General features: G+C 40.0%; 3 protein-coding genes across 3 annotated transcripts; all 3 read left to right on the top strand.

The window, feature by feature from the left end:
* Window positions 1-226: 226 nt before the first annotated feature.
* On the top strand, window positions 227-13647 carry LOC133835585 (TATA-binding protein-associated factor 172). The gene is given in 9 exon segments (XM_062265580.1): window positions 227-868; window positions 6715-6802; window positions 6866-7854; window positions 8509-10520; window positions 10522-10635; window positions 10700-12771; window positions 12837-13077; window positions 13139-13321; window positions 13323-13647. Coding segments are annotated over 8 exon segments (5883 nt in total). The 5' UTR covers window positions 227-868; window positions 6715-6791; the 3' UTR covers window positions 13584-13647.
* Window positions 13648-16322: 2675 nt separating this feature from the next.
* LOC133837481 (uncharacterized) lies at window positions 16323-17277 on the top strand. Its single transcript, XM_062268257.1, has 3 exons — window positions 16323-16527; window positions 16594-16966; window positions 17032-17277. The coding sequence occupies exons 1-3, from the start codon at window positions 16363-16365 to the stop codon at window positions 17205-17207; spliced, it is 714 nt and encodes a 237-aa protein (XP_062124241.1). The 5' UTR covers window positions 16323-16362; the 3' UTR covers window positions 17208-17277.
* A 2972-nt stretch (window positions 17278-20249) lies between these two features.
* Window positions 20250-21496, top strand: LOC133836685 (modular serine protease-like). The gene is made up of 2 exons (XM_062267275.1): window positions 20250-20907; window positions 20976-21496. Exons 1-2 carry the CDS (start codon window positions 20250-20252, stop codon window positions 21494-21496), a joined length of 1179 nt encoding a protein of 392 aa, XP_062123259.1.
* The last annotated feature ends 2774 nt before the right edge of the window (window positions 21497-24270 follow it).

Genomic DNA, 24270 nt, shown 5'->3' with positions numbered 1-24270 from the left:
CTCACTTGATGTAAACAATTTTGCTAAATAATTCATTAAAAACAAAAGTCTTTAGTAAATTTGATAAACATCACAGATACGTTCTCATGTAGAACTTAAATCCAAATTTACTGCTTATATAATGATACAGTTACAGAATGCATTTTGGCATAAAAGTGGCTATCAAGTGATCGGTGGCAACTCTAATTGAATTTTATTTCATGCGCCAATCGAGCACCGCACAGTATAAATGTGACTTGAACAGCGCGAACATGGCTTTCCCTGGTAATATTAATATCCGAAAATTTGAGAATATAGGGCGAACTGAGTGTTTTTGTGCCTGTGTGAAACCAAATGTTAAATTAAAATACTATTGACTGTTGTTTGTGGTGGCTAAACGACATTTGCAACTAGAAAATCGAATCCGTTGTGCTATTCACGCCTTCTCCCTGTATGCCGGCGCTGTGTGTTTTTGCGTGAAAAATCGATGGACTGAATTTGTTACGCGTGCGAGTGAATAAGAATATTTTTTGTGACGCTTGCAAAAAAATAAGTGAACGCGTAGCAGCAGAGACCCAACACACACACACATAAGCACACGCTAGCAAAAGTGAACTGAACAATTAAATTGCAATAAACAAATCAATAAAAATAGGCATTTTTTAAATAAATCATTAGCTGGTGGTGAAAAGTGGACAAAAATGCAGCAACTTTACACAGAGCGCATGAGTTGAAGTGACAGCCAAGCAGTCGCCGTCGCAGTCGCAGCGCTGCGCCGCGCCACTCTGCAGCAGAGACGTCGACGCTGTCGCCGCCATAGGTATGCTGTAGCACAAGCAGAGCAGTACGACGCGACAGCAAAACAGCCGAAACGTAACGTTTGCCAAAGGTAAAGTAAAGTGCCTTGTAATGTGTTAATAATTACGTTTGCGAGAAATATATGTGCAAAATACAGTAAATAGCGCTAGTGTGTGTGTGTAGCAACCCTCGTACATATGTGCTTTTTGCTTATCGTTATGCGCCGACTGCGCAGCTTTCATACGCTGCTAACGTCGACGTCAACGCCGACGCGTCTTTCTTCCGTTGCAGTTTTCAATGTGTGCGTGAGTGTGAGATTGCGCTGTTTCTGCCTCTGCTGCTGATACGTGGAGCAGAGCTGGGCAAGCTAAGCTGTGATAAGCGTACACTTATTTATGTATTATGTCGTTTGTCGTATATACATATATTTAAATATATATTAGGCGTATTTGTGGAATATGGGGGAAAATCATGCGATGAATAACTCTTTTCTTTATTATTGTTATAAACAACTACGCCTCTTTATGTGGTATATTTCATTAGACTTATTCGTTTTTATTTCTGTTGTGGAGTTTTTGGTTTTTGTTAATTCTTGGCAGTGCTCGAAAACGTTTCAAATGCCCCCGTCTATTGTATTTTTAGTCTCGGTGATTGCTCAATACATTTTTATTGTTTTTATTTTAGTTTTTGTTGTCTTGGCATTTTTGGTTTGTGTTTGTCGTCGCATCGCATCTCTTTATTATGTATTCTTCGTATGTGTTCGCGGTCTTCTATTGCCTCCAATTCCGATTCCGATTCATTCATTTACTTTTTGGGCAGTTTTTGATGCGCGCGACGCGCTAAACGAACCAATTGTGCACTCACACACATACATGCATACTCTAAATGCATGTGTGTGTGAGCTTTTGCTTGGCAAGTACATAAGTACATACACATGTAGTTGTAGTCAAACTCCCCAGCCTATTTAGTACATGTGTTGTCCACGTTGCCGACGCTTCGTTCGGCCCATCAGCAGCAGCGGTGACAGAACGCTGGCAGCGCAGTAACAGCGGCGGCGGCATTTGTATTTATTTATGGTTTGCTACCGTAATCAACATTGACGACCGATTCAGTTGCTCCCCAGCTTATGGCTCGCTATCTCCATCTTGCTCTATCTCTCTGCGCGCTCTCGCTCTGTCTCGTAGTGGGGTAGGGCACTTGAACTAGTTTGAGGTGAACATGCATATGAACGAACACGCGAAAAAGCGTATTGAGAAGTACTTTCAAACATTGGAATACCATTCGACGTTTCATTACTAAAGTACTAATGCTTATGTTTAGTATATTTTTGATATGTAAGTGAATGTATTTTTAATTCCGGTTTATCAATAATGCATCGTTACGGCATATTGCAATTGGCGATTTACTTGAGAAACTTTTGTATACTTTCATATTTTGTCGAGTTTTGATGACACTAATGTTCGTTTCATTTAATGTTCGTTTGCAATATTAGGTATGCAATAGTATTTTTTTTAAATTATATAGAACACTTTATATTAAGAAATTTAAGACGAAGTGTGGGTTATTTCATTCAAGTAAAAGTAGACCTTTTTTAATAATGTATATCAATAAAAAAAAACTCGTAAATTTAGTACATTTAGGACTGAACGACTAAACTACTTGCTTAAGCTTAATGTAGAAGGTAGTTTGTAAACGTGTATTGAAATATTTAGTTCTATTTAGAACTTTACAACATTATCTAGGGTATTCTGTTTGCTGAACATTGCCCTATTTACAGATAAAACTTGTTTACAACTCCGCTTGTATTCCCAGTGAATGCAGCTGAGATAAAGTGAAGAGAATTGTACTCGAACTACGCTCCGAATATCAATAAAAGACCATAATTTCATTTTCGTTTACGTCTCGTCTCGTCTTGTTTTCAACGCTTAATGTGCAATGAAATATGCAACGGCAGCTGTTACAATATTTGCCAAATGTTGTTAGCGTTGTGTCTATGTAAATATCTCGAGGTGTTTAAAATTCAAACACATTTGTCTTCTTTCCATTTGTGCGAAATTCTTCAACTTTAAATCGAGCACAGAAATTGTGGTAATTTCCAACGATTCGCATCGGAGAGTTTTCTGGGTTTTTTTTCCCGCAGCAAATGAGATGTGTTAAATACATACCAGAATTTACAATTTATTACTTACAGTTTATAATTTAGAATAATAAATATTCCTTTTTTGTATGTCAATTTGCTTTTCCAATAGATAATTGAACATCTTCCATAATTTAGCAAATTGACAAGCAAAATGTTTCACGACTTTTTATAGTCAATGTTGACATCTAATCACCGCCAAATTTGTCTCTATTTCGTTTAGTAATCTTAAATGAAATTTATGAATAACCTGAGAGTGGAATGTAGCGTAGTCGATTCTATATACACGTATTTATTTATAGACATGTCTGGCAATTGATACGTGTCTATATAATACAAATTGCTAACAGGAATTTCTTATTCACTGCATTAATAATACAAGTAGATATTTTCAATGCTAATGCTAGAGAGTGATTCTTTTAAAAGTAATAGTTTTATAATTATCAGTCAAACGTTAAACCATTCTTATCGCAAATCGTATCACTTCTTCCTAATCTCTATAATCGAATTGAGTGACTCATCGAAAAAATGGGAGGAGTTGTGATGTGGCAAGCGGGCGCGATTTGAAAGCCAACGTGGCATCAACCAGTTGGTCGCAATTTCAAATTATTGTACACAAACTGGGGGAAATAAAATGTCGAAGTTCACAGTAAATATTTGTAGTTCTAGGAAAACAAACAAACTTCGTGTCACCAAGTAATCGCAATCATTTATTATTGCTAGTGAAAATTTGTAGACATTTTGTGGCTTATCTGTGGCTTTTTGAAATGTATAAATAAATACGCGTGTGGCGAATAAAAGTGGGCGAAGAAAAAATAAATGGCAAACAAACAAATCAATATCAGTTGACTGCTTGCAATTGACTGTGACAAATGATGAGATATAAGAGGATGGCAGGGGGAGACGAGTCGGAGGGGGTTCAATCTGGGTCTAGACTAGAGGTATTGATGAGCATTCAAATGCGAGCACTCATTTAAATAGTCATTGTCGATTTGAAAATCATAGCAATTCAATGATAAACCTTTACTTTACCTTCCCTTCTCTCTCTCTCTCTCTCTCTCTCTCTCTCTCTGTCTCTCTCTCTCTATGGCAAAGCGAAGGCAAGGTTGTTGACAAAACGCGATACATTCATAATTACGTAAGGTACATTCATACAAACATAGATATAGACAGATTTATGTACATGAGTTGTCTGTGTCAGTTGATATTTGTATTTATTGCTGCCAATTGATGACGATTCTCATGTCATACAAATGTTTTCATTATAAGTTTTACGATAACCATTATCTATGTATGTAATCTTGATTTTATTGCATTTCATTTGTCGCTACCAAATAGATAATTTACAACTCTGCTGACATGTGAGGCTTAATAGTTTTACTTCTCTCTCCTCATTATAATTATTATCAAAATGATGAGTTCAGTAACCCGGCACATGTGTTTGTGTTTACTAATTTTTAGTTATTTTAAAAGCACATTTTAAAAAACTATCATTGCTTATCGCATTCTACTTTTCTGGGTTAATTAATAGATAAGATGAGGATGACCAAAGTGTTCATAGAAAGACATTTTGCTAGTTCAACTTGGTCTATAGCTTCTTTGTGTCACTTGCATATTGACTCAGCTGTTGTTTTATTTATGTCTTTTTCACGTAATTTTTCTTTTTTTATTTTCAATGTTATAAATATCACGTTTCGTTCTGGGTTATTGGAACAGCCAATCATCCTTGCAATGGATTTTTATAATATCAATATGAAATTTTGCATTATCTATATACATTTTTTGTTAAGATGAAGTAAGCAAATATACTTGGGAGCAAAAGAATTTGTCGTAATAATGATTTCAAATAGTTCAATAACTTAGCGACAAGTACAAAGTAATTGACAGCACAGAAAGAGTATTATATAATAAACTTATGCAAATGAATCTGCTTGAAATTCAAGTCGCATACAGTAATAAAAAAAATAGCGGCAGCTTTTCTGAATTATGAACTGTCTTTTCATAACCTTTGCTCCTCTATGCCTATTTATTTAAAGTGCTGAATCACAAGTAACTAATGTTGTGGTTGTGTTTTATGGGGGGATTTACTTTTGTAGATAATTTTAAGAACTGGTTGTGGGAAAAATAATATTGTAATCTATAACTCCATACATTACTGAGGGAAAATCGAGCAAGCATTTCAAGGCTGACAAAATTATACAAAACAGTGCGATTACATTTATGAAACAGTTCACAGCAATAAACGAATTTTAATTGATGAATGTTTTTTGATTCTTTTACTCATGAAGAGTAACTAAGTAAAGCCTTAATGTTAATGGATCAAATGGAATAATTTTTTGAGAATATGTTTTGTGTTCTTTGAAAGTTAAAATATTTAAGTAGAAAATGCTAAATATATTTGAAAAACGGTCATATATTTTGCTATTATTAATATATTGAGGCATTTTGAGGCTAGCGTGTTTTTTGGTACATACAAAAATAACTCTATTTTTTATGAATCCTGAAAATTTGGTAGCGATCAGATAATAGTTGTAAAATATATTTAACTGTTTCTTTTATATTGGAATCGGGTCTTAGTTGTCTTTGCTGTCAATCTTGTATGTTTTGTATTCTATGTATATATTAATTTAGTATTAATATACCAATGTGTGCAATAATTATAATTTAAAAGCAATGCTTGACAAAATAAAATTAATTTAAATCGTGCAAGTTTATCTTATTAGTAGTGTAGTATAGTTTAGACGACATTACCCCAATATCCACCCCCAATAAAATCGTATTTTAGTGTACAACTTATAATCACTCTGGGTAACTTATACATTTGTTTATATGTGTAGCTTGTCGATTATTTGTTTGTTGACGCTTTGCGTGTTTCACGAGCTCGATCCAAAAAATAAGCAAAGAAAAAGCAGTGTGTGCCACAAAATGGTCGTAATAATATTTGTTGTTTCGCATCCAACTCGCGATTTGCTATAAAACATAGCAAACAAAAATAACACTGATATAGAGTGTACAATACATACTGGCATGCATACATAGTTATATAAATAGTTGATTAATATTCAAGGTTGTCGTAGCTAGCGTTTGAGCTTCCTTATAAATACAAGAAACTAATAAAAAGAAAAGAAACAAACAGTTTTGTTGAACTCGCCGCACACACGAGTTTTGATATTATTTCAGCTTTACTGAATTTATATATATTGTAATATATATGTATATACATACAGTTATATATTTTACATTTGAGTATACAGAGTCAGAAACAAATCAAAGGGTTTCAGTTGTGCTCAGTTCTTTGCCAATAACTGGTTAACCTAATTTTGCCAAGTTGCTTTTATCTTTGTAGATTGCAAAAACTATTCAAACCATGTTCTATTTACTCTCTATATGCACTTCGAAGAAGCAAAAACTTTGCAGCTGAGATAGCTCGACTTCAACATATGCTGTGTCAGCCTCAAAAGTAGAAGAAGATTTGCTTGGCTGATAACGAAACTTGAAATGATATTTGATCTTAGTATTTTATCTCGATCCACATGACTTGATTAAAAGTTGAGAACAGTGTTTTTATATACACAAGTTGTCATTAAACAGTTTGTTCGTTGGCTTCAATAAGCAATTTTAAAAAAGCAAATATTTCTTACTCATGATTATTGTTTCAATTATTGGTTCCATGCTAATCTAACCAAATCCAATAAATTATTGGGCTTAAGTGTAACAATTGTTATCGCACTCTGAAATTAAATATAAAAAATTCAAATATTTTTTAGCTAATTGTTCTTGTTCTTTATCTTTTCAGATAGATTACATATAGGAATTAGACCAGTCCAGAGTTCGATTGCAGAATCAAACGGAAGATACCGAAAATCTCAATAAAAGAATGACATCCAGGTGAGTGTTGTCTCTAATCAAATACCCTCAAGAAACTGACTTATTTCATCTTTTTTTGCGCAGACTCGATCGTCTTTTCATACTACTCGAGTCCGGTTCGACGGCTGCCACACGTCATGCAGCTGCCAAGCAGATTGGCGAAGTGCAGAAACTGTATCCACATGAGCTGCACACGCTGCTGAATCGCCTCGTGGGCTATTTGCACAGCAGCTCGTGGGAGACGCGCATTGCGGCGGCACAATCGGTGGAGGCGATACTGAAACAGGTGCCGCCATGGCAGCCGGAATTGCAATTGGGGGCCATTAACCTAAAGAAGGAGCGACAGGGCAGCGATGCCACCGAGGAGGACAGCTGCCAATCGAATGCCTCATCATCGACCACAACAACGCCGTGCAACGAGCGATTACTCAGCTTCGATGAGTTTGATCTACAGCAGATACTGCAGAAGGGCGCACGCCTGATTGGCTCCGAGGGCAATGAGTTCGATGTGCAAGAGGAGCAACCGGCAAGTGGAGGCGGCGTCGAGGAGCAGAGCGTGGCCGCTCGACTGATTCGCCAGCGAGCACTGCTCAATGATAAACTGGGACTCACTGCCGCCGCCAAGCTGGGCGTCAATCTGACTGACATGATCACCGACGAGGATGTGGCCTTGACGCGCAGCGGCACCAGCTACAATGTCAATGCCGAGAAGCTGCCGGTGGAGCACATACTGAACATTAAGCCGGCAGCAGCAAATGGAGGAGCAACTGCCAGCGCTTGCGCCACTGCCACAGGTCAAAAGCTCAGCTGTCGCGAGATGAATCGAGCCAAGCGCAAAGCTCGTCAAGGCAGCTCAACGGGCGCCGCCTCTGCCTCCGCTGTAGCAGTCTCAGTGACGCCCACCTGCAGTCGGCGCAACTCAACAGCTGGCATCGCAGCTGCTGGCAGTAACAGCAACAGCAGCGGCAGCAGCTGCACCGGCAGCAACAGCAACGGAGCAAGCACAGTCGATGAGCCAGAGAAGAAGAAACTGAAGGCAAACGACACACATGAAATATTCTACAGCTTAAACAGTGCGTAGGCGTAAGCTCAACCTGACGCACAGTATTATTTTTTTTTTTTGGCATAACATTTAAATAGATATGTTGCTGATGACAATCATTAATGCAAATTTCATATGATTGACAAACAACTTTAAAAGTATAGAAGGCTTTTTTAACGTTGTGGAATACTATTCACAATTTAAGAGCTATAAACTAAATCAAATCCAAAAGCGAATGTAATTTTAATTTATGCCTTCAAACAATTGTACAATTTTATTGACAGTTGTGACCTTGTAACAATTGAAATTGTGCGCATCGAGTTAGCAAGTGGAGCAAGAAATCTTCTTAATATATAAATTATGTCAATGAAGCTTCAATTTTGATGTATTCATATTAGTTTTGCAAGATTATTGATTAATTTAGCACTTCAAGTAAATTCAGTTAATGAGTTCTTATTTATATAGTTGACTAGATTTAATTTAGCAATCAATTATGTTGCTTGACTTTCCTCTGCTCAATTTGTTTTGCTAGCAAATAGCAATTAGATTAATTACTTTGCCTAATTACATAAAGATTCAAGGCACATTTGTCAACAAATCGCTGTGCGTCCTTAGATTAGATTAATCAAGACTTCCGTTAATTACAGATTTAATGAACCACAATTTGTCTTTGCTCTCTTTGCAGCCGCTGTTCCGGATGCGACGGGCACGTGGGTCGACGCCGTCTCGTGGCCATTGGAAAACTTTTGTGCGCGCCTTTTCATTGATCTCTTTCACGCCAAGTGGGAGGTGCGTCACGGGGCGGCAACTGCGCTGCGTGAGCTCATCAATCAGCACGGCACAGGAGCGGGCAAGTGCGGCTATCAGAGTGTGGAGCAAATGCACGAGGCGCACAGTCGTTGGCTAGAGGATGCAGCACTTCGATTGCTATGTGTGCTCTGCCTGGATCGGTTCGGCGACTTTGTTTCGGATCAAGTGGTGGCGCCGGTGCGTGAGACTTGCGCCCAAGTGCTGGGCACGCTGGTCAAGGCCATCGATGAGAGCAAAGTGCATCGCATCGTGGACATCCTGCTGCAGCTGATACGCCACAAGAACGAGTGGGAGGTGCGCCATGGCGGTCTGCTGGGACTGAAGTATGTGTTCGTGGTGCGCGAGGAACTGCTGTCCATTTATCTGCCGAAATCCATATCGGATATATTGCTGGGTCTGCTCGATGTGGTCGATGATGTGGGCGCCGTGGCAGCAGCAACTCTGATACCAGTGGCCAAGTGGTTGCCCAAGTTGCTGAATGCTACGCAAGTGTCGTCCATTGTGAAGATGCTGTGGGATCTGCTGCTGGATCAGGATGAACTCACCTCGGCTTGCAACAGTTTCATGGGTCTGCTCGCAGCCATATTGTGCCTGCCCATGGCAGCTAGTTGGATACAAATGGAGCCCATTGGTACGTTAGTGCCGCGTCTGTTTCCCTTTCTATCGCACAGCACCAGCTCAGTGCGTCGCTCCACGCTGAAGACGCTGCTCACGCTCACAAGCAGCGGCGAGAGTTCGCTCGTTAAGCAGAAGCCAGAGAATGGCAAGCCAGAGACGCCAGAGATGAAGCTCAACTTTGGTGTCGTCGACTGGAACTGGCAACTGTTGCAGCAGGCGCTGCGTCACATCTACCAGCGCATGCTGGTTGAGCCCCAAGCGGACATTCAAGCGCTGGCCCACCAGGTGTGGTCTAACATCATACAGTATGCGGATCTGGGAGCCCTTTTGCACGCCGCCTGTCCGCATGTCTCCACCTGGATTTGTCTGGCCATGCAGCCGCCCCGCCTGGCCTTCGATCCCGCCGTGCTCATTCGCGCAATTGCCGGTAGTGACGTTGCCTCCTCCACTGCGGCAGGCGCCGCACGTCGTCGCACACCACGCATGGGCGATGATCTGGGCGGCGCTGCTTTGGCGCACTCGAATGCCATGCAGAAGCTGTACTTGGGTGGCAGCGAGGCGACACCGTTGGAGATTCGTGAGGCGAACTTTATGCGTGCCCGCATCACTGCATCGCGAGCAATGGGCGCACTTTCGCACTACCTGGTGCAGCCGGCGCCTGGAGTGCTCTATACGCCACAGGTGGAGAGTCCCACAGATTGCTACACCAAGGTGCTGCTTGGTCATTTGAATGCACGCTCTGCTGTGCAGCGAATTGTGTGCGGCCTCATCATTGCGTTCTGGGCGTTGGAGGATGAGCCGGTGCGACCAGGTCCGCCCAATTTGCAGGAGAAGCTGCATCAGTGCATGTCCGAGTCGTTCTACTATGATGAGTTGGCCATGTCGCTTACCAGACTGCTGCAGGAGGCACTCGACTTTATTGCCACGCTGAAGCAGAACAAAATACCCATCAATGATTTCAACAATGCCAAGGTGCTGACGCTGGAGCAGATCGATGCGGTGGCCACCACACTCAGCGACAATCTGCGCAGTCATGCGCTCAAGCCAAAGGTGCTGGACATGCTGCTGGAGCGTCGACGCAGCCTGCAGGCCTCGTATCAGCAGACAACGGGCGAGCAGTTTGCCTATCATGTTAGCGCTCAGGCTGCGATGGCAGGAGCGATTTGTGCACTGCACTGTTTGCCCGACAAGTTGAATCCCGTGGTCAAGCCTCTGATGGAGTCCATCAAGCGGGAGCAGTGTGTGCCGCTGCAGCAGTTGTCAGCCGACTTTTTTGGTGCATCTGATGGACCAAGTTTGTGATAGAAATCCTAGTCCCAACAACAAAATCCTGAACAACCTCTGCACACTGCTGCGCAGCGATGCCGAGCACACGCCTAAGCTGGTAAGTTATTGTAAGAGAGATTTCCTTGCATGATTCCCTGGGTTAACTATGTAAATTTTTGCAGAATATGCCGACGCAAACGCTGCTAGAGACACGCCCGAACGATAGCAATGCCTCCGAGTACTATGGCATTCTCACGCTGACGCTGTCGCTGAACCCTCCATCCGGCCACAGCAACACCACAGGAAGCAGCAAGCGAGCTGGCGCCACGACACCATCGACAACGACAGCGCCACGCGGACCCGGCAGACCTCCGGCCAGTGAGGCGCTAGCGGTTGCAGCCGCTGCTGCCGCGTGCATCGAGGCCAGCACCCAACAGGCCAAGGAGGCCGAGGCGCGTCAGTGTCGCACTCAGCGTCTGGGCGCCGCCTGTGCCATAGCCAAGCTCTGCAGCACCTTCGGCGAACGCATGGTGGACAAGGTGCCCATCTTTCAGCAGCTGATGTTCGGCAAGCTGCAGCAGTTTGTGGCCAGCGTCGATGCAGACACGCTCATCAGCACGCTGCCCGATCTGACGGCCTGCAATGAGTTGATCAGTTCGTTGCAACTGATTGAGACTGCGGCGCCGCATCTGCATGCCGCCCTGCATCCGCAATTGTTCGCGCTGCTGCCACAACTGGGCTGCATTGTGCGTCATCCTCTCAAGGTGTTGCGTCACATGTCAGCGCGTTGCATTGCCGCACTGGCGGACATTGACACCTGCCGCACCATGCAGTTTGTGGTCACTGAGTTGCTGGAGCTGCTGCTGAAGGTGGAGCGACCCATTGAACGGCAAGGCGCCGTGGAAGCCATTGAGCGAGTGGTGAATCGCTTGCAGATTCGTGTTGTGCCATATATTGTGCTGCTGGTGGTGCCGCTGCTCGGCTCCATGAGCGATGCGGATGAATCTGTGCGACTACTGGCCACACACTCCTTCGCCACGCTCGTCCAACTCATGCCGCTGGACAACAGCAGTGCTAGCAACAGCAAAAGCGGCGTCAAAACCGAGGGGGAAATCAAGAACGAGCCACTGGAGGAGCGCAAGACGCGAGATCGTGAATTTCTCGACTATCTATTTAAGCCCAAGACCATACCCGATTACCATGTGCCGGTGTCGTTGAGCGTGGAGCTGCGCGGCTATCAGCAGGCGGGCATCAATTGGCTGTGGTTCCTCAACAAGTACAATCTGCACGGCATACTCTGCGACGACATGGGCCTGGGCAAGACATTGCAGACCATCTGCATATTGGCTGGCGATCATTTGCAGCGCCAGGAGGCACAGCAGGCTTCGCTGCCCAGTTTGGTCATTTGTCCGCCCACATTGACGGGCCATTGGGTCTATGAGGTGGACAAGTTTCTGTCGCAATCGCCATCGCCTGTGCTGCGACCCTTGCACTACTTTGGCTTTCCCGTTGGACGTGAGAAGCTGCGTAGCCAAATTGGCACCAGCTGCAATCTTGTGGTTGCCTCTTACGACACCATACGCAAAGATATCGACTACTTCAGTGGCATACACTTCAACTACTGCGTATTGGACGAGGGGCACATCATCAAGAATGGCAAGACCAAGAGCTCAAAGGCCATCAAACAGCTGAAAGCGAATCACAGGCTAATCCTCTCGGGCACACCGATACAGAACAACGTGCTGGAGTTGTGGTCTCTCTTTGATTTTTTGATGCCCGGCTTTTTGGGCACCGAGAAACAGTTCATCCAGCGCTACTCACGTCCCATTCTGGCATCACGGGATGCCAAGAGTTCGGCCAAGGATCAGGAGGCTGGCGTGCTGGCAATGGAGGCGTTGCATCGCCAGGTGCTGCCATTCCTGCTGCGTCGCGTCAAGGAGGACGTGCTCACCGATCTGCCGCCAAAGATCACGCAGGATCTGCTTTGCGAGCTGAGTCCGTTGCAGTTGCGCCTGTATGAAGACTTTAGCAATAAACATCTGAAAGACTGTTTGAATAAGTTGGACGATACGGAGAATCTCGGCAGTAAAACGCACATTTTCCAGGCTCTGCGCTATCTGCAGAACGTCTGTAATCATCCCAAATTGGTGCTGCGGCAATCCAATGATGAGCGCGTCAATATCGCCGCTCAGCTTGCCCTCAGCCATAGCTCCTTGGACGACATTGAGCACTCGGCGAAGCTGCCAGCGCTGAAGTAAGTTCATTCCCATTAATTGTATTGATGAATTTCCTAACTTGAACTTCTTTGTATTTGTGCAGACAACTGCTGTTGGACTGTGGCATTGGTGTGCAGACAGAATCTGTTAGTCAGCATCGTGCTCTCATCTTTTGTCAGCTGAAGGCCATGCTGGACATCGTCGAGCACGATTTGTTGCGCAAGCATTTGCCCAGTGTCACATACCTGCGTCTGGATGGCAGCGTGCCGGCCTCATTGCGCCAGGACATAGTGAACAACTTCAACAGTGATCCTAGCATCGATGTTTTGCTCTTGACCACTCAGGTAAGTTCCTATCTACTCAATGCTTCCAATACACAATGCTAACTCACGTATTCTTCTTTAGGTGGGCGGCTTGGGCTTGAATCTGACTGGAGCTGATACAGTCATCTTTGTCGAGCACGACTGGAATCCCATGAAGGATTTGCAGGCCATGGATCGTGCCCATCGCATTGGACAAAAGAAGGTGGTCAATGTGTATCGTCTGATCACACGTAACTCGCTCGAAGAGAAAATCATGAGTCTGCAAAAAGTTCAAGATACTCACCGCCAACACGGTGGTGAGTGCCGAGAACGCCTCGCTTCAGACGATGGGCACTCCGCAAATATTAGACCTGTTCCAGAGTGGCAATGACAACAAGGCACAGAGTAGTGGAACAGCGGCTATTGCTGCCGGCAGCGGTGGCATGTCCATGAACACTATCATTGAGAATTTGCCGGATTTGTGGTCAGAGTACCAGTATGAGGAGGAATACGATCTGGGCAACTTTGTGCAGGCGCTGAAGAAGTGAAGAAGCCACTGCAAGACGAAGCCACAATACTTTCTTCCGAGACTTCCTTCACATACACACACACTCAAAAATAAAAAAACACACTCGTTCACATACAGCTTCACAATGCATTCACACTTCGCTGATTATAATGATAACGACGATGATGAGAGTCGAGTTATATTTTTAGTTTTCTAAGCACATTCTTAATAATTTTTCTTTTTATTGTGAATGTTTTCTTTTGTTCCTTTGTAGAAGTTGCAAGCAGAAAGTGTCGAAATTCATAATAAAAGAAATTTGAAATTAAAATAAATGTTTTATTGTGTTCAAGCGGGCAACAATTAGTATCACATTAATACATTTGAGCTGTGGGAGGGGCGAAAGGGAACATTGCTAAAGTCAACTGCGTAGAAGTCACTCAAGTATTAGCATAAAGATTTGTTTATCGCGTTCTTATGGCAAAGTCCATATCAAATAACTGTTCATGTAGACACACTATATCGTCTTGCTGATTATGAAAATATATACTTCTTATTTACAACGTTGATAGGCAAAAAGTATTAAAATAAATAAGTGGGATATAAACTATTTATATTTCACATACTATGTGTAAAAATGTGCGCATTGAAGAAATCGTGTACTGGATTCGATTTTAAGCTTACTATTCAGAAATACAAGAGATAAGTCTTAGATTTCTGAAAGACATGCGGGAACACTAACTGATTACTGTAAGTGTACTATAATTCAGGGACAAAAGAAACCAATAAAGATCGGGGATTGATCAGAGTTTTATAATCACTTTTTAAAATACAGTTGCAAAAGTACTTTGAAAATTTTGATGCAGTGGTAGCCTTGGCTCTTATATGAACTATAATTATGTCATGTTTGGATTCAAATTGACTGCGTTTAGCCGCCTTGTTGTTCAGCTGATTCAGAGAACTGACACCTACTCCTTGGCTTTATAAGAACGATTTATTATTATTATATTATTATTTATTATTTCTATATTATTTGCTGCCATTTATGATCGCCTTACCAGATGATGTGCCATTTTTTAGTGTCTAGTGGCCAACAACAACAACAAATACCAATGAGATGTAGCTGTAAAATATCAGCGGAACATAATACGTTGGATGTACCTCACATATAGGAAAAGAACAGCTGAGTATGGTGTCATCCTCACAGAATGTTTTGTGGATTCTAGAAGCGGAATACGTGGCACACATGAGTTTCACTATTTTAGCTTGCTGCTGATTTATGTTTGTTTAGAATTCCATTTGTTGATTGGGCGCTTTTGAAGCGTACTCGATTTCATCAAGTGGTTGCTTGTAAATTCCATACATTTTATTTATGGTAATCAGTACATATTAACATATAACACATTGCAAGAAAAGGTTTTAAAAAAAGTTTATTTTATCAACAATCATTTTATTTATAAACAATTCAGTCAGTTGAAGCAATCCATTGCCTCCCTAGTATTTCAATGAATTAATTACAAAATAAAAACTTTGATCCGCCTCTATAAATAAGAATATTTAAGACATTTTTCTTTTTAGCCATTAATAACATATAATATACTCGTATGAATATAATATATTTAAGTCTGTGAGTAGTCATTGAAAACCAAATGATTAGTGATCTAATTTATAGTATATATATAGTATATAGTAACTTTATATTTAAGATCCTAAATTCGACGAAGTCTCAGCCTTCAAGAGTTCGTAGAAATACAAACATGTTTAATTCCTGCACAGCATTTATCTTAAGTTGTTTTCTCTATAAGAGAGTCAGGATATCACTTTACAAGCTACTTTCTACCTTGGGAAGTATTTTTTCCTGTTAACAAGTGTCTTTAATAAACGATTTAAATTCTTATTATTAAGCCAAAGTAATAGTCGAGTTACGATGAAATTTGAACTGCACTCATTAAAACAGGAAACAAGTAAGACCAAAAACGTTTTAGTCTGTGTGTCTTATCAACGTAAAGGGCATGTCAATGATTTGTCTATTAGTTGTATATGTTTTTAAAAAAGGGTCTTTATGGGATATTAAAGTAAACCAAATGTTTCAAAATAATCGTGAAAACGAGGTTTAAAATAATTCAAATATTTTTCATGTTTCCAATGTTTTCTTAGTAACACTTATGAATGAATGACTTCCAAAACTGATGAGCTAATGAATATTGCCGAAAATCGACCCGATCTGTGGTGCTAAGTGTAATCGGTACGGAAATACTTCAAATCGGATAATTATTGTTGATAAGGCTGATAAGTATGTGTAAATAAACAGATGTAGAATCGAGCAGATTAGCAGAGAGTCTACTCGACTTCATGTCGATAAGCTTATAGGCGCAGATCTAGTGAATTGAACCCCTAGCAATTGTTTTGCACTTTGTGAAATCGGTTGATTAGGTCGATTTGTATATATCTATAAATAAGTGTGGTTGGTTTACATTCATGACGTTTGAATTTGTGCTGACAGTTTTATGATAATTTTTAGTGTGCCACTTAGAGATGGTTATCCGAGATTCCTGAGGATTGTGACTCTTCAAGTGGAGCCGCGCAATATTGTGTAGTACTCGATTTCGTATTCGAATTCGTGAGAGCAGAATATTATTATTATTTATTCACGTTGATGTTGTATGTTGCCCTCAAAAAATTGATAACATTCAGTGGCAGTTGAATGGACATCGTAAAACTCTTCAGCCGATAATCGCTGCTCAGATAATGATGAGGGAATATAAGGCCTTCGTCAGCTCAGGTGCTGGCAAAGTGAAAGTGAAATTGAAATTGTCAACACCATGAAGTACCTGCTCAGTGTGGCTCTCCTCTTGGCCATTGGCCTGCACCAGATTGATGCTCACGGCATGATGCTCAATCCGCCAAGTCGTTCCTCCCGCTGGCGTTACGATAGCTCTGCTCCCCAGAATTACAACGACAACGAGCTGTTCTGCGGCGGTTTGTATGTGAGTATTCAACCTGCAAAGTGATGTGTGATGTTCTTGACTAACTCCATTATTTTGACTATTCAGACCCAGGCCAACAATGGCGGACAGTGTGGACTGTGTGGCGACAACTTCTCAGCCTCTCAGCCACGTGCCAATGAGATTGGTGGATCCATTGGTGGATCGGGTACCATTACCAAGAGCTATGCTGCTGCCAATGCCATCAATGTGGGCGTTAAAATCACCACCAACCATTTGGGACACTTTGAGTTCAACCTCTGCAACTTGGATACCTTCGGTGCTGAATCCGAGGCCTGCTTCAACCAGAATCGCCTGCGTTTCCCCGACGGCAGCGACAAGCTGCAGATTGGCTCCCAGAGTGGCGAATTCGATGTGACCGTCATGCTTCCCGAGGGTCTCACCTGCTCTCACTGTGTTCTTCGCTGGACCTACGTTGGAGGTAAGTTACCTTAGAGTCATGCTCAAAAGTTCATTAATTCAATGAGAATTCTTCTATTTTTGTAGCCAACAACTGGGGCATGTGTGACAATGGTACTGGCGCTCTGGGCTGCGGTCCACAGGAGACCTTCAAGAACTGTGCTGATGTGAGCATCTTCTGGGGTCGCAACATGGTCAAGGAGTTGGCTAAGCCTGCTGTCCAGCCTGTTGCCCCCGTCGAGGTTGATTCCATTGAAGCTTAAGTGCCACTTTCATAAGTCACTTTATTAACTGAAACGAAACCAAATATACGTTTAGAGCATTTTATATAAACTATTGTGAATACTTTCTATATATTTTGCATACTTCAGTTTAAAATATACTGATATGCATTTATGGGGACGCAAAGAACTTAAGCCATGGATCTACAATATCGGTTTGTCAAACATTTCATTTTCTCTTAGTAAGTTTAAACGAAAGTTTATAAAATTAATGTAGTAAAAATAGCTGAGATAGGGGTTTGCTAGTCTTTTTTTTATTAAATGGGAGTTTCAATTAGAAAGCTTCTATTGCCCTATTTGTATGACCGTCGCAAATTAGTTTCATGAGTCACAAAAACACATTTCAGCTGTAGTGTACTGTACAAATTTGATTAATGAAAAATTTGCTGTAAATCATGCCAGCTCTTAGACCTTGGCACTTAACATAAGCGCTATTTTCGTTCTCCCTTTCGGTCCCTTGTGGACATTGGCCATTGATTGTGCTTAGACCAAAATCTTGATTTTTGAACTTTTAGAGTAAAAAATACATAGTAAAGCATTTCTTGAAGATTGGTATGGTTTGAGTTATATTGACTGATTGATTCACTGAGCTAGGAACTTTTAGTTTTTACTTAAGTTATGTTAAATTCCTACTTTAAGGATTAGCTCTGAAAAAATTATACCAGCCTTTAGCCATAGTCTTCGCTGTTCCCAGAGGAACACATTGAATCTTAATTTAAAAGTATACATATGTTCTTCTTAGCGGACTCGAATAGAGCACTCCAAGGAACACTAAGACCGAATACAAAAAAAAACAAAAATGTTGCTTATAAACAAATTTGAAAAGTAACATTAAAGCCCCCATGAGCTTGCTGATATGAACTTTTTGAGCTTTTTTCGATAAGAATATTCCATTTTTACATAGTTTAAGGATGTTTTATTAGCATTGCCGAATATTTAAAATGATAAGCTGGTGTTAAATTATTTATGTTTTTTTTTATATAAAAATAAAATTTTTCTATCCACACGAATTTTGAGATGTATAAAAGGACGGTGTAGAACAAATAGAGTGTACATTAAATAAAAGTTAAGTGAAGTAAAGTTGTGAACGTGAAGTGAATTGAAAATATGTTTGATCGATTAATCATCGTAGTGATTTTGCTGAATATCCAATTAGTATTATGTGACGAATACTGTGAATTTATGTGTCCTGAAAATGGAAAGTGTCTTCAGAGGAAAAGTAATTCCTCTGAAGTTTGTAATGGAGTAAGGGATTGTCCGCGTGGAAGCGACGAGTCTTACGTTTTATGTAAAAAACATCTTTCATTCGATGCTCGACGAACTTTCTACTGTGCAAATGGAGTTCCTATCGAGCGTTACAAAATGTGTAATGCTTTTCCTGACTGCAACGATAAGTCTGATGAATCGCCTGCGTTATGTGAATCAAAGAAAGACCTATATTCATTAATGTCAAGCGAGGAGAAGTGCAATGAGTAAGTCATAATTATACTGAATATATAATATTTCTTATTTTAAGTGTGCGTAATCCCTGAAATATGTTGTTGTTAACAGTACTTTGATGATTGCATAATAAAAACAAGTAAGAAAGCTACAGTCGAGTGTGCTCGACTGTGAGATACCCGGTAAAATACTAAAAATATACCAAACGGTATATTTGTTATATCGATATAGTACTACATTCAAAATACATATACCATAAACGGCACATCATACCAGATTGGCGGCGTAGATTGTAACTTCCACAATTTTGTCTGATCGCAATCAAATTTTCAGAAATCATAAATACTATAGTTATTATTGTATACACCAAAATTCGCACCAAAATTTAGCTTTAAAATTACGCTTGTTATTCGATTTTTTTGATTTGTGGGCGCGAAGGTGGGCGTGGCAAAAATTTGAAATAAATTTGATCCGCTTGCAAATATAACAAATGCTGTCGAAAAAAAAATCTAGCTCTATCTCTTATAAACCCTGAGATCTACATAGATGTTCATATGGACAGACGTACAGACAGACAGACGGATACGGCTAGTTCGTCTCGGCTGTTGACGCTGATCAAGAATATATATGTTTTTTTTCTCTTCTTTTATTTACAATCTGTCTATTTAAACAATAAGTAAATTTTATAATTCATATTAATTTAACATAAATAGCACATTTCCATTGAGAACTGCTATTATATATAAAAATATGAATGATCTATGAATATGTAAAAATATTTTTATTTGTCAGAAGTAATAATAGCTCAAAAATAGTGGAAAGTCCCTTAGCGATTACTATAGATATTATTACTATAGATATTATTGCACATACCATATACCATAAATTCGTAGCTCTAGTTCTAAAATTACGCTTGTTATTCGATTAGTTTGATTATTTATAGCTCTATCTCTTATTGTCTCTGAGATCCAGTGTGTCATACGGACAGACGGACAGACATACAGATACACAGACGGACAGAAGGACATGGCTAGATTGTCTCGTCTATTAATGCTGATCAAGAATATATATACTTTATAGGGTCGGAGATGCCTCCTTCTACCTGTTACATAAATTTCCTGCACAAAGTTATAATACCCTTCTACCTAATGGGTAGCGGGTATAAAAATATGAATGATCTATTAATATTTGTCAGAAGTAATAATAGCTCAAAAATAGTGGAAAGTTCCTTAGTGATCTCCTTTAATATTCGGCAAAAGCGGAGTGAAACGAGAGTTTCTCTACGTCGAAGAGAAGATAGTTGTCACTGAATATAATAGAAGTAATAGAAGTAATGATAAAGACTTTGATAACTGAGCCATTTCTATTAGTATATTTCTGGGATGAATTCTTCTGGTATCGGGAATTTTTATTTTGATATTCATAAAGTCATCATTATTGTATAAAATGCATGCATTTGTTAATCTCTATTCTATTTCTAGATTTCAGCTGTATTGCCCAACTTTAACCAACAATTGCATTTCCCTGGATAAAGTATGTGATGGAAAGGTTGATTGCTTGAATGGCCGAGACGAATCTATAGAGATGTGTATGATTGATGCTCGATATCCCAATTTTCAATGTGCCAATGGAGTCATCATCGACTCTCGGCAACTGTGTGATAACAAATATGATTGCCTCGATGGCGCGGATGAGTTGGAAATCCATTGTCAATATACTGAAAACTGGGTACCGAAGTCGCCAGTTACCTGTGAAGAGCCCAAAGTAAATGGATTAAGATTTAAAGGCTTCACTAATTTATATTCCTATGAGGAAAATAATAAAACTCATTATTTTGTGTATGCTAATGGAGCAGTTGAATTCAAGTGCGACGATCCTAACAAAACATTGAAAGGTATAAAGTGGAATGTGTGCACGATCGATGGAAATGGAAGATGGTTACATGAATTACCAAAGTGTGAAAATGCGACACGTCCCAATACAACACCAAAAACGAATGGAGCCCTTGGGTGCCAAATAGATACATATGATGACAATTCAGATAATTTGCGTATTTTGGGATGTCAAGACGGAGGAAGAAATTGTACAAGGAGCCTGCAACCACCCATAAATAACATACGCGTTAAGTTTGAATGTTCAAACAACTATGTTTTATTCCCAGAAATTATTCGTGATAGAACATTTGAGTGCCGCAATAATACATGGGACTACTTCAGTAATTACAGCAATCCAAGTTGCCGAAGTGCGTAAAGAGAATTTTCTATCAGTCACATAGAAATAGTGAATTCCTTTTATTTTTATTTTATTTAGAAATGTGCAGCACTAAAGAATTGTTTTGTGAGGACACGATGATACCAATGTGCCACTCAAAGGATCAAAGCTATATGAATTGCGAATCGAAGAACGGTTGGCTACCTGGAACTACAGTTACTTTTTATTGTTTGAGTGGATACAGATCAAATGATCAGAAGCTTAGTTCAGAGTGCCTTAACGATGGAACTTGGAAAACTACTGGTGATAGAAGAAACTATTGTTCTGCATATTGCGGGCATGTTGAAGGCCGAGCCTATTTAGCTACAAGAGTCAATTCCTTTATGAGAGCTTCATGGTCTGTTGCTATTTATTACAAAAGCATTTCAGAATTAGAGTACATTTGTGGTGGTGCTCTAATTCGGCATAATCTCGCATTGACTGCAGCTCATTGCGTTAATGATGTTGTGAATAATGAAACACATAATTTTTATGTGGTGCCAGTAACTAACACCACAAGATTCGTGAGAAGAGGGGATCGAGGTGCTTGGTTAGTTAAAGCGATAATAATAAATCCGTAAGTTTCATTCTATTTATATCATATATGTTGTTATCAATAATAATTTTATCTACTTAGGCATGCAGCTTCCAATATGGCTCTTTTACATCTTAAGCGGAATCTATATTCATCGTACAGTTTTGTTTGCCTACCGGGAATCAACATTCAGATGACTGCGGATAAAACTATTACAGAGGGGGCAATTTATGCGATGTCTAAGGATTATCAGCGCCTTAGACTTACTGCTGTCGAGGCAACATTAAATGGAAACCTTTCTGTCCAATCTGATCAATTTTACGTAGATATAAAGGATAATCAAACTATTTGTAAAGGCAATAGCGGCAATAGCTTTACCGCTTATTATCCTCAATTAGATATTTATTGGCTAATTGGCATTGTCAGTTTTAGTCGAGGATCAGATGGGAATTGTTCGCAAAATATTAAAATTGAAAATGTTGTGAGTGAGGCCAATATTCAATTTATTACCGAAACTATACAGCAAATTTTTAATACATGTAACAAATAAGCTATGTACATTGATAATTGAGATTGTATACTTCAGTAAAGTACTCAAGTTGGTTGTTCTTCGTCAAAACTTTTAGATGGAAAATTGGAATAAATAAAAATTGTATAAATTAAATTTTGAGGGTTCACAAATTTGGCAGACAAAGTTAAACAAACGATTTTGTCTTATAGAGAATCTAGCTTTAAGAATACGTTAAATTCGAATCTAAAATTTTATTCTTCCACATTTTTTTTGAGATTTGGCTCAAATCTTGCACACATGGATTTTTTTATATTTTGCACCTTATGGTATATTTAGCTTGTAGCAGTACTATTCCAATATACCGAATATGGTCTTTCGTACATTTTTAGCGTTATGCGGTATATTAATTTGGTATATTTTAAAATTAATTCCGGATTGTATTGCTTTTATTAAAAATGAGTAGCGTATATCTTACAGTAAAGCACACTCGACAGTTTTTTTTTATTTAGAAGTGAAGAAACAGTACAACTGAAAATATACTTTAACAACACAATGAAGCAAATTTGTAAAAAGGCCAAACCCTGTGTATCCGTACAAGGAATATGCTGATGCCACTACTTAATGACGTGCCAAGGTCTTACTTGTAACTTTACAATCATGACCAACTGGCACTTGTTTTTTCACCAACAATTAAAGAAAGCTTGTAAATATAAAAAGACTGGAACTGAACAGAACTGATTGGAGCAGCAGCCGGATTACGTTGATGTTGATGTTGACACTCAGGACTCACACTTGCAACTGGACACGCCGAGGAGGTGCATAAACAGCGACAGTCTTGCGTCTATGGATGACAACAATTTCCTGTGGCTTTGGTGTGACTTTCATGAGCGACTCGCTGATCAGCTGCTCCTGCAGCAATGCGCAAGACATTGTAATCTCGGCAATTTCGTCCACTCAGCTGCATTAGCGATTCGTGGTCAATGAATGAGTTTTGTTAGCTAAAATCATTTGAGTTCAAGTTCTTAGCATTAACATTCTTACTATATCGATAGGTAGCTTTTGCATCTCCTTCTCCTTTTCTTTCTCCTTATCCTTCTTTTTTATGTCACCACGTGCCAGTGACAATCCGGTACTAATACAACTCCATAGCGTGGGGTCAAGATAATACCTTAGAATTTCTTGCTTCAAATTGGCGAGAAATATGTCGCTCTTACCGTGCAAATAAATCTGTCTGTCTTTGCATTCGATGTGTTCATTACAAAATCCTGCTTCTACAACATACAAAGAGCACAAATAATAATATCCACCAGTTACTTGGGCGGCATGCTGATGGAGCATTGGCGTCTTTGATACAGCAGCCTGTAGTGCTTCGTCTTTGTGTGCTGATTGCTGCTGACAAAGAAAGATTGTTCCGTAATTAATTGGCAAAAGTAGTTGATTCATTGCGCTTGCGTGTAGTGTGGCTGCCTTGGGAGCCGGTGTCGTAGCTGCGGCTAACACCCAAGACGTGCGCATTAGTCTTGACTGCCATGGTCAAAGTTCAACCCTGTGGCTGCGGACTGACTTGGGTGTCATTGGCTTGCTAACGCGATTGCCAGACACTTGATCTCCGAAAGGAATCTGTGGCACTTCCTTGACTACTGCTAATATCTTCGCATAGGACTGGGACTGAGATTGATTCGGTTGCGAATTGAGTTGTTGCTGCTTGGCGATTTTCTTCGATATGCGATGATGCTCCACCACCGCACATTGGGATGAAATGCCTTTATTTTGGCCATAACCGTAATTTTAAAGCTAGAAACTTGAAACTTGGAGAATTTGCTGCTTATATTATTTGTGAATTTCGGATTTTTTATTTTTTTATTTTTTTTTTTTTTTTTTTAGTTTTTATTTTTTATTTTTTATTTTTTATTTTTTTTTTGTTTTTAATCACCTCTAAATCGTTTTCCGGAAAATCATTTGGAATTACCCAGTCAAAAGAGGCCTTGACATTGCGATTTGAATCCAGCCAAATTTTTAGTTAGTCACCCCGACGAAGAGATACCTTGCTTGTATCTATTGAAATATTTAACCCCCGCAAATTCCCCAAATTAATTAAATGCTACCTGAATATACACATAATAACTCATACTACCACATAAGTTGTTATTTGTTATCTGTTGTTTCTTGCTAGATATGCTCCACGAAACACAAATATTTTAAGGTTAGAACCAACAAAACTAATGCTTACGTATTTCATTAAAAACATGACAACACAAAAACAAATATAATTAAAAACTTATACAAATATTTTCTACATACCATGAAGA

This window comes from Drosophila sulfurigaster, chromosome 2R (genome assembly GCF_023558435.1).
Source record: "Drosophila sulfurigaster albostrigata strain 15112-1811.04 chromosome 2R, ASM2355843v2, whole genome shotgun sequence".
In the NCBI taxonomy this organism is placed as follows: domain Eukaryota; kingdom Metazoa; phylum Arthropoda; class Insecta; order Diptera; family Drosophilidae; genus Drosophila; species Drosophila sulfurigaster.
Note: the sequence above shows the minus strand (reverse complement) of the source record. Positions and strands in the feature narration are given on the sequence as shown.

What these genes read in the sequence shown, in the direction of transcription:
- LOC133837481 (XM_062268257.1), top strand. Translation starts at nt 16,363, where the DNA reads ATGAAGTACCTGCTCAGTGTGGCTCTCCTCTTGGCCATTGGCCTGCAC. An exon ending in TGTTCTGCGGCGGTTTGTAT is followed by an intron (nt 16,528 to 16,593) that starts GTGAGTATTCAA and finishes TTGACTATTCAG; the next exon opens with ACCCAGGCCAACAATGGCGG. An exon ending in TCGCTGGACCTACGTTGGAG is followed by an intron (nt 16,967 to 17,031) that starts GTAAGTTACCTT and finishes CTATTTTTGTAG; the next exon opens with CCAACAACTGGGGCATGTGT.
- LOC133836685 (XM_062267275.1), top strand. Translation starts at nt 20,250, where the DNA reads ATGTGTATGATTGATGCTCGATATCCCAATTTTCAATGTGCCAATGGA. An exon ending in CAGCAATCCAAGTTGCCGAA is followed by an intron (nt 20,908 to 20,975) that starts GTGCGTAAAGAG and finishes TATTTTATTTAG; the next exon opens with AAATGTGCAGCACTAAAGAA.